We start from the raw sequence: 10,009 nt of genomic DNA on the forward strand, positions 1-10,009 counted from the left end.
AGTAACTTGCTTGAGCTGCTCACATAACTCTGAAAAAACAACTTACTTATTAGATAACCTCATGTATGGATGTGAGAGTTGGACTGTGAAGAAAGCTGAGTGCCGAAGAACTGATGCTTTGAACTGTGGTGTTGGAGAAGACTCTTGAGAGTCCCTTGGACTGCAAGGAGATCCAACCAGTCCATTCTGAAGGAGATCAACCCTGGGATTTCTTTGGAAGGAATGATGCTAACGCTGAAACTCCAATACTTTGACCACCTCATGTGAAGAGCTGACTCATTGGAAAAGACCCTGATACTGGGAGGGATTGGTTGCAGGAGGAGAAGGGGATGACAGAGGATGAGATGGCTGGATGGCATCACTGACTCAATGGACATGAGTTTGAGTAGACTCTGGGAGTTGGTGATGGACAGGGAGGCCTGGCATGCTGCAATCCATGAGGTTGCAAAGAGTTGGACACAACTGAGCGACTGAACTGAACCGAACTGAACTGAACCTATTTATTATGAAAGGATATAAATCAGGAATGGCTTCCCAGGTAGCTCAGTGGTAAAGAATATGCCTGAAATGCAGGAGACTCGGGTTCAATCCTTGGGTTGGGAAGATCCCCTGGAGAAGTAAATGGCAACCCACTCCAGTGTTCTTGCCTGGGAAATCCTGTGGACAGAAGAGCCTGGTGGGCTACAGTCCATAGGGTCTCAAACAGTTGGACACAACTGAAGCAACTGAACATCATAAGTCAGGAACAGGTAGATGGAGGAGAGAGGCGTGAAGCACAGTGTGGGGCAACGGCGCAGAGTTTCCATTTCCACTCTGGGCTGAACTACTCTCCCCACACCTCCACGTGTTCACCAACCTGGAAACTCTCCGAAACCTGTACCTTTGGGGTTTTATGGAGGTTTCATTAAAAAGGCATGATTGAGTAAATCATTGGCTGTTGGTGAATGAAGTCACTCTTCAGCCCCTTGCCCCCACCCTGGAAGTATGGGGTGGGGAGTGGAGGTGGGGCACTGAAAGTTCTAACCCTCCAATCATGTGGTTGGCTCCTTTGGCAACCAGCCTCCATCATTAAGGTGCTTTTCAAAAATGTCACATTAACATAAGAAATGAGACCCTATCACTGTCGTCACTTAGGACATTCCAAGAGTTTTAAGCTAGTGGATGTGATAGAATTCCAGTTGAGCTATTTCAAATCCTAAAAGATGATGCTCTGAAAGTGCTGCACTCAATATACCAGGAAATTTGGAAAACTCAGCAGTGGCTTCAGGACTGGAAGAGGTCAGTTTTCATTCCAGTCCCAAAGAAAGGCAATGCCAAAGAATGTTCAAACTACCGCACAATTGCACTCATCTCACACACTTGCAAAGTAATGCTCAAAATCCTCCGAGCCAGGCTTCAATAGTACATGAACTGTGAACTTCCAGATGTTCAAGCTGGTTTTAGAAAAGGCAGAGGAACCAGAGATCAAATTGCCAACATCCGTCAGATCATCAAAAAAGCAAAAGAGTTCCAGAAAAACATCTACTTCTACTTTATTGACTTTGCCAAAGCCTTTGACTGTGTGGATCACAACAAACTGTGGGAAATTCTTAAAGAGATGGGAATACCGGACCACATCACCTGCCTCTTGAGAAATCTGTATGCAGGTCAGGAAGCAACAGTTAGAACTGGACATGGAACAACAGACTGGTTCCAAATCAGGAAAGGAATACGTCAAGGCTGTTTATCGTCACCCTGCTTATTTAACTTATATGCAGAGCACAGCATGAGAAATGCTGGCCTGGATGAAGCACAAGCTGGAATCAAGATTGTTGGGAGAAATATCAATAACCTCAGATATACAAATGACACCACGCTTATGGCAGAAAGCTAAGAAGAACTAAAGAGCCTCTTGATGAAGGTGAAAGAGGAGAGTGAAAAGTTGGCTTAAAACTCAACATTCAGAAAACTAAGATCATGGCATCCAGCCCCAACACCTCATGGCAAATAGATGGGGAAACAGTGGAAACAGTGACAGACTTTATTTGGGGGGGGGGCTCCAAAATCACTGCAGATGGTGACTGCAGCCATGAAATGAAAAGCCTGTTGCTCCTTGGAAGAAAAGTTATGGCCAACCTAGACAGTATATTAAAAAGCAGAGACATTACTTTGCCCACAAAGGTCCATCTAGTCAAATCTATGGTCTTTCCAGTAGTCATGTATGGATGTGAGAGTTGGACTATAAAGAAAGCTGAGTGCTGAAGAATTGATGCTTTGGAACTGTGGTATTGGAAAAGACTCTTGAGAGTCCCTTGAACTGCAAGGAGATCCAACCAGTCCATCCTAAAGGAAATCAGTCCTGAATATTCATTGGAAGGACCAATGCTGAAGCTGAAATGCCAATACTTTGGCCACTTGATGTGAAGAACGGACTCATTTATAAAGACCATGATGCTGGGAATGATTGAAGGTGGGTGGAGAAGGGGATGACAGGATGAGATGGTTGGATGGCATCACTAACTTGGTGGACACGAGTTTGAATAAGCTCCGTGAGTTGGTGATAGACAGGGAGGCCTGGTGTGCTGCAATCCATGAGGTCACAAAGAGTTGGACACGACTGAGCGACTGAACTGAAGAGTTTTAAGAGCTCTGTGCCAGAGATGGGGACGAAACCAAATATACATTTCTTACTATAAATCACCAGATCATATTGCCAATGTATAAATATTAGGTTCCTCAGGCACTACAAACTCAGACATTTAGGCAGAAAACATCATGTCCATCTAGAACCTGGAGAAAAGTGACAAAGGTAAATAAACTTGAGGGAAGTGGTATTGATTTTAGAGAAAGGGCGTAGCGGAGCTGGAGCTGTCAGGAAAGCATTGTGTGAGCCACAGGATTTAAAGTGGTCAGAGTTAAAAGAAATGGGCTATTGTTGTTGGGGGTAGGAAATCATTTCCTCCCACCCTTCTAGGTTCTTTTGGCTGGTTTAATAGTTAAAATGAGGTTAAGATGGATTAACAGGAAAAGAAAAAAAACAACAATTGCTTATATATGAGGAATCCACATAAACATGAGAGATTCCAAAGACAGGTAGACTGAGTTATAGATGTCATTCTTGACTAAAGGACCAAGGAGAAGGGGTTAGGGGTCTGGGACTGCAAAAGAAAAGGGAAGGAAAGCAATTCCCAGGAAGATGAAAAGAGCAAATGTTTGGTAAAGAAATCTTTGCTGGGCCATGCAGAAACAATGAAACACAGAAAGAAATTTGAACAAGCAGACTTTGCTCAGTTCCTCCCTGTCTACTTCACAGGTAGTTATTTGCTCTCTTGGAACAAGCCCTTTATCTAAATTCTCTTAGGCACTTAAGGGGGAGGTAAAAGCTATTCCTGAGTCTTTTGTTTCTTAAAAATAATCAACTTAAAATAATCCTCATGCCAGAGAGGCACATTTTGGGGTGGCAGATTTTGCTCCCATACATTAATTTTTCATCCTAAATTGTCCTTAACTTCAAATCTCAGGGCATTTTCCTTGAGTTTCATTTACCCAGGTTTGGCTTTTTTGCTAATAAATTTCTCATCTCCAAACTCTTAAGTTATCATTATTCCAATATAAGTTCTTCTCTTTAGTTTTCTCTTGTTGTTAGGATTTAAATCATGATTTCTTGCTCAAAAATCAAACAAAAATTAAACCAAACAGTTCAAAAATGTTGCTGCCGAATAAAGAATGAAGATCTTCTAATACTGACCTATTTCATGAGAGAAGATAATTTCACTGTAATGTTATATGTCACATAATACGTTTCTTTTTTGTATTGAAAACTTCTGTTTAAAAAAAGCCTATCAGGAAATAGTGATTGTGAATGTACATATTTGTACAATGTTCTTCTATAACATGGTAAAATTAAATACAGTCAGCCTTCCATATCCACAGATTCACCCAACCATGGATCAACAGTATTTGGAAAAAAAAGATCTGGAGAATTCCAAATAGCAAAGCTTGAATCTGCCACACACCAACTATTTACATAGTGTTTACATTGTATTTACAGCTATTTCCATGACATTTACATAGTATTAGGTATTTTAAGTAATCTAGAGATGATTTAAAATATACAGGAGGATATACATAGATTATATGTGAATACTCCACCATTTTATGTAAGGGACATGAGCATCCTTAGATTTTAGTATCTACAGGAGATCCTAGAACCAAGATACTGAGGAACTACTCTATTACTTAAGAGTGAAAATTGCTTAAAGTCTTATAATGAAATTTTTGAGGACATGTTGAATAGTTGAATTGGATGACTTGATCTTAGCCTTCACTGATTAAAAAATATATATATATATATATATATACATACACACACACACATACACACATATAAAATAAACACACATTTTGTATATGCACATTCAGACACACAGTGATTTACTACTTTAGGGCATAGGAAAGACATTTCTTGAAGTTCCATGTAGTATGAATTACACAGAGTACACCCTAGGAGTTGGTTTAGCCATGATCCATCTGAATAGTCATTTCCTTCTTTACACAGCTGGTTGGGTAGTCTGGGCTCAGCCTCCAGCATCCAACAGGAGGCATTCTTGAAAGAGAAGCATAGTGTCCCTTCAAGAATCACAGTTTTTTCTACTTAACTATTCTTGTTGAAAATGATGGGACTAAATGTAGTCATGTAGGATGAGAGCCAGCTGCTTCTGAATAGGCCTGCTCCTTCCCTGGGATTTGGAGGATAGCCCAGCAGATAAGCAGAGCTCTGGAGCCCTCAGACTGGGGTTACAGTCCAGACTCCTCCACTTACTGGCAGTTTGACTTTAGACAAGCTACTTAACCCTTCTCTTGCCTCAGTTTCCTTTTCTGTAGATGAGTATCATAATAATACCTACCTCTTAGGGTTTTATGCTGCTGTTCAGTTCACTTCAGTCACTTAGTCGTGTCCAACTCTTTGCAACACCATGGACTGCAGCATGCCAAGCTTCCCTGTCTGTCACAAACTACCAGAGTTTACTCAGACTCATGTCCATCGAGTCAGTGATGCCATCCAACCATCTCATCCTCTGTTGTCCCCTTCTCCTCCCACCTTCAATCTTTCCCAGCATCATGGTCTTTTTAAATGAGTCAGTTCTTCACATCAGGTGGCCAAAGTATTGGCATTTCAGCTTCAGCATCGGTCCTTCCAATGAATATTCAGGACTTATTTCCTTTAGGATGGACTGGTCGGATCTCCTTGCAGTTCAAGGAACTCTCAAGAGTCTTCTCCAACACCACAGTTCAAAAGCATCAATTCTTCAGCACTCAGCTTTCTTTATAGTCCAACTCTCACATCCATACATGACTACTGGAAAACCCATAGCTTTGACTAGACGGACTTTTGTTGGCAAAGTAATATCTCTGCTTTTTAATATACTGTCTAGGTTGGCCATAACTTTTCTTCCAAGGAGCAACAGGCTTTTCATTTCATGGCTGCAGTCACCATCTGCAGGGATTTTGGAGCCCAAGAAAATAAAGTCTGACTGTTTCCCCATCTATTTGCCATGAAGTGATGGGACCAAATGCCATGATCTTAGTTTTCTGAATGTTGAGTTTTAAGCCAACTTTTTTACTCTCCTCTTTCACTTTCATCAAGAGGCTTTTTAGTTCTTTTTAGCTTTCTGCCATAAGCATGGTATCATCTACATATCTGAGGTTATTGATATTTCTCCCAACAATCTTGATTCCAGCTTGTGCTTCATCCAGGCCAGCATTTCTCATGCTGTACTCTGCATATAAGTTAAATAAGCAGGGTGACGATATACAGCCTTAATGTACTCCTTTCCTGATTTCGAACCAGTCTGTTGTTCCATGTCCAGTTCTAACTGTTGCTTCTTGACATGCATACAGATTTCTCAGGAGGCAGGTGATGTGGTCTGCTGTTCTTACCTCTTTAAGAATTTCCCAGTTTGTTGTGATCCACACAGTCAAAAGGTTTGGCATAGTCAATAAAGTAGAAGTAGATGTTTTTCTGGAACTCTTTTGCTTTTTCGATGATCCAACGGATGTTGGCAATTTGATTTCTGGTGCCTTTTCTAAATCCAGGTGTTGACTTAAAATCAAATAGATTGCTGGATACTTCTCCAGCGAAGATGAATTTATTTGCAATCATCAGAGAATTGCCATGGGGACCCAAAGAGTCAGACATGACTTAGCGATTAAACAACAACAGGAAGAGAAGTGCATTTTGGGGGTCTGTAGCCGTGATAAGCCATGCGCAAGTTCCTTCATGGCAGGGGAAGGAGAACACTTGAGAGGAAAAGGAAATTGGAAAAGTGGTAGCAAACAAAGGGTCCATGTCTTTTCATTGGCTGTGTCCTTACCAGCGAAGAAGAGGAGTTGCTCTTCTTCTCTTGTGTTCTGCTTGTAATGGAGAGCATGGAGGCTTCCTCTTCTGGTCTCCTGACTCTATTTAACTGAAGTTTCTGTTTATTAATTTTTTAAGCTGCAGCGATTAAATAGCTCAGTATATCACTTAAAAGAATACCTGTCATATTGTGAATAACCAGTAAATTTATAATCATTGTCATCATCAATCATCTCTTAAACTAAGACTTTATGCTTCAGTTAGAGATGCCAGTTCTTGGTGCTCTTTGGATTCTGATTCTGCATCATCATTGTTAATTATCACCGTTTTACATATAACCCATGTTTCAGTGACTTCCACCTCTTTGCCCATTTCTGGAGTTTAGGTCTGTGCTATACAGAACCCTGTTTCCAGATATTTACCAGAATCTTTACCTTGCTGTCTTAGGGGTACCTCAAATTAAAATGCCCCAGACTGAGCCTAGTTTCTCCCTATGATCATTATTTCCCAGTTAAAAATGTTTAAAACCTCTCTTCTTTGTGCCTTTTTATTTTCTTTACAATGTTGCCCCCCCAACACACGTCACTCAATTCTTGTCTACCCAAAACCTCAGAATGTGAACTTATTTGGAAATGGAATCTTTGCAGATACAATTAAAACACCTACTAAAAGTTAAAATGAGCTCATACTGGATTAGAGTGGCCCCTAAATCCAGTAATTGTTGTCATAAGAAGGCTATGTGATGACAGACACACACACAGACGCACGGAGAACAAGATAGAGGCAGAGAAGGGAGTGATGTATCTACAAGCGAAGGAACTCAAGGGATAGCCATCAACTCCCGGAAGCTGGGAGAGGGGCATGGGACAGTCTCCCTTAGAGCGTCCAGGAAGAGCCAGCCCTGCCAGCACCTGGATTTTGGACATCTGGTCTCTTCATGGTGACAGAATGCATTTTGTGGCTTTAAGCTTCTCAGTTTGTGGTAATTTGTTATGGAAGCCCTAGGAAACTAATACAGACATCGTCAGCTGTTACCAAATTTAGAAGTCTTAGAACCATCCTTATCTGTATTAGTTTATAAGGTCACTGAGCATATTGAATTAGGGGGCCTAACCTACTCCAGGATGACCACATCGAGCTAATTACATCTGCAATGACCTTATTTCCAAATAAGGTCACATTCTGAGATATCAGAGGGTTAGGACTCCAACATGTCTTTTTTGAGGGGACACAATTCAACCTATAACTTGACCTCTTTCTTTTATCACTGCTTTGCATCAGTCACCTTCCAGGTATTGTGTGTTCTACTGTGGCAGAGTCTTTCAGATTTAGTTCTTATTCACCCCAGGCTCAGCTGCACTGGTTATGGCATAGTCATCTCTCCCTAGGATTATTGCAGTAACCTCCAAAGTGATTGTCCTCCTTCCTTTCATTCTTCATACATCCAATGAGTTACCTAATAAACTTTCCCTAGCCACAGCATAAAGCATAAACTAGCACAGAAGGCCTCAAGTTTGGCCCTGCCTTTTCTATCCAACTGCCTCTCTTCTCGCTTTGTACTGCGTACCCCAGATACACAGTACAGGATACTCACCCTTTCTTGAAAAAGGATTTTTTGGGTCTCCAGGCCTTTGCTTATAATATTCTCTATGCCTGGAACAGCCTTCATCACTTTAATCCCCTGCTTAACTGCTTGCTGCTCAAGACTTCCCTGGTGGCTCAATGGTGAAGAATCCACCTGCAATGCAGGAGATGCCAGTCCTTGGATTGGGAAGATCCCCTGGAGATGTAAATGGAAACCCACTCCAGTATTCTTGCCTGGGAAATCCCATGGACAGAGAAGCCTGAAGGGCTACAGTCCATGGGGTCACAAAGAGCCAGACACAACTTAGTAGCTAAACAACACATCAACAAACTGTTCCTCATCCCATAAAGCCCAAGTGAAATATCACTTTCTCAGGTAGCTTTCACATCACATAGAAATATAGAGCCCTTACCTGTATTTGTGTGGTACCTTGTGGCTCCAGATACTAATTTGGCACTAGGAGAGATTTAACAGCTCTTATATACAACAGTTAACCTTGACAATAGAAATATAGGTAGCTATAGTTATGGACTTACCTCCTCCACCATTGATAATAATATTAATTAGCCATTGCAGCATAAATAAAAGTATGTATATGCCTATGTGTATAGAGATTTATATATACAAGATTTTTGAAATCTCCTTAACACGTTTATTGTTACATAATTGCATTTTGTTACAAGCCACCTTAGCCAAATAATTCTTAAACCTTTTTAGAGTGAAGGTGTTTAGCAAATATATATACATACATGTATCACATAATGTGTGTGTGTGTGTGTGTGTGTGTGTGTACGCATGCACTCACTCAGTCATGTCCAAGTCTTTGCGAGTCCATGTACTGTAGCCCAGTAGCTCCTCTGTCCTTGGAATTTTCCAGGCAAGAATACTGGAGTTGGTTGCCATTTCCTTCTCCAGGGGATCTTCCCCACCCACAGATGGAAGCCAGGTCTTCTGCATTGGCAAATAGATTATTTACCACCGAGCCACCTGGGAAGCCCATGATATATCATGCATGCATGTGTAGGGGCTTTCTCCACCTGTGCGGTTCTGGGACCAGCAGCATCTTGGGCCATGTTCTTCTCATGGTGATGGCAGAGGTACAAAGGCCAAGCCAAACCATTCTAGCACATTAAGGCCTCTGTCTGTGGTATATCTGCTAGGATGACATAGGCCAGAGCCAGCCATGTGGCCAAATTCATGCCAAAGGGAAAAAGGACTCCTTAGGAAACAGGATTCCATAGGAGGTTCGGCAAATTCACATGGCAAAGAGCACAGTATATATAATTCTAATACAGGGAAGGACAAGGGACCGAGTATAAGAATCCAATCTACTGCGGAGTCCTGATGATCTGAAAGTCAATGAAATGTCTGCTTGGAAAATAAACTACTTAGCCAAGAGCTTATATAAATGATAAGGAACAAACAATTTGATGTTGCATTTATAAAACTGCACTTTCAAATGTAGTTCTAATTATATCCTTCTTTGTGTTTTTTTCCCAGAGAAGTGAAGATGAGTGGCTTGGGATGCCATCACCTATTCCTGTGAAACGCATTTACTATTTAAACCTTTTAAAGGATGTGTTTGGCTTAGAAGAGTAGTAACCATGCAGTTTTGGTTAACTTCCTTTGATTTTCTAATTTCCTGCTTTAATTTTTGCCAAGTTTATTTCAGTAGATATAATTCCATTAAACAAAAGAGACAAGGTTCATATTGAATTAAAATCCATATTCCAAAATTAATCTCCTTTTGTCATTTCAGGTTTTCAGAACCTCATATTGCTGATGTACCTGCACTATTAAAAATGCCATTTAAAGAAACATTGAGCATTTTTTATTATATATATGATTTATTAATACCAAGAATCTTACAGTAATTTTCTATCCAATGTAATTTGATTCATTACAGCACAAAAAGAAAATGACTTTTGACAGCTATATAAGACAATATAAAATCAAATTATATCAGAACAATAAGTTGTGATTCTATTAAACATTTTTTGAAATCTTTTTGACAGACACTTATTACTTACATAATTAAACTTTGTAACAACTCACCTTTTCAAAATAATCCTTAAACCTCTGTAGAG

The 10,009-nt window shown here is 40.5% G+C and overlaps 1 protein-coding gene across 1 annotated transcript in view; it reads left to right on the forward strand.

The window, feature by feature from the left end:
* EFHC2 (EF-hand domain containing 2) overlaps positions 1-9,521 on the forward strand; it is a 328,957-nt gene extending 319,436 nt beyond the window's left edge. Inside the window, exon 15 of the mRNA XM_068963224.1 lies at positions 9,423-9,521. Coding sequence (XP_068819325.1) covers positions 9,423-9,521 — 99 coding nt within the window. The remainder of the gene's footprint in view (positions 1-9,422) is intronic.
* The last annotated feature ends 488 nt before the right edge of the window (positions 9,522-10,009 follow it).

This window comes from Capricornis sumatraensis, chromosome X (assembly GCF_032405125.1).
Source record: "Capricornis sumatraensis isolate serow.1 chromosome X, serow.2, whole genome shotgun sequence".
In the NCBI taxonomy this organism is placed as follows: Eukaryota; Metazoa; Chordata; class Mammalia; order Artiodactyla; family Bovidae; genus Capricornis; species Capricornis sumatraensis.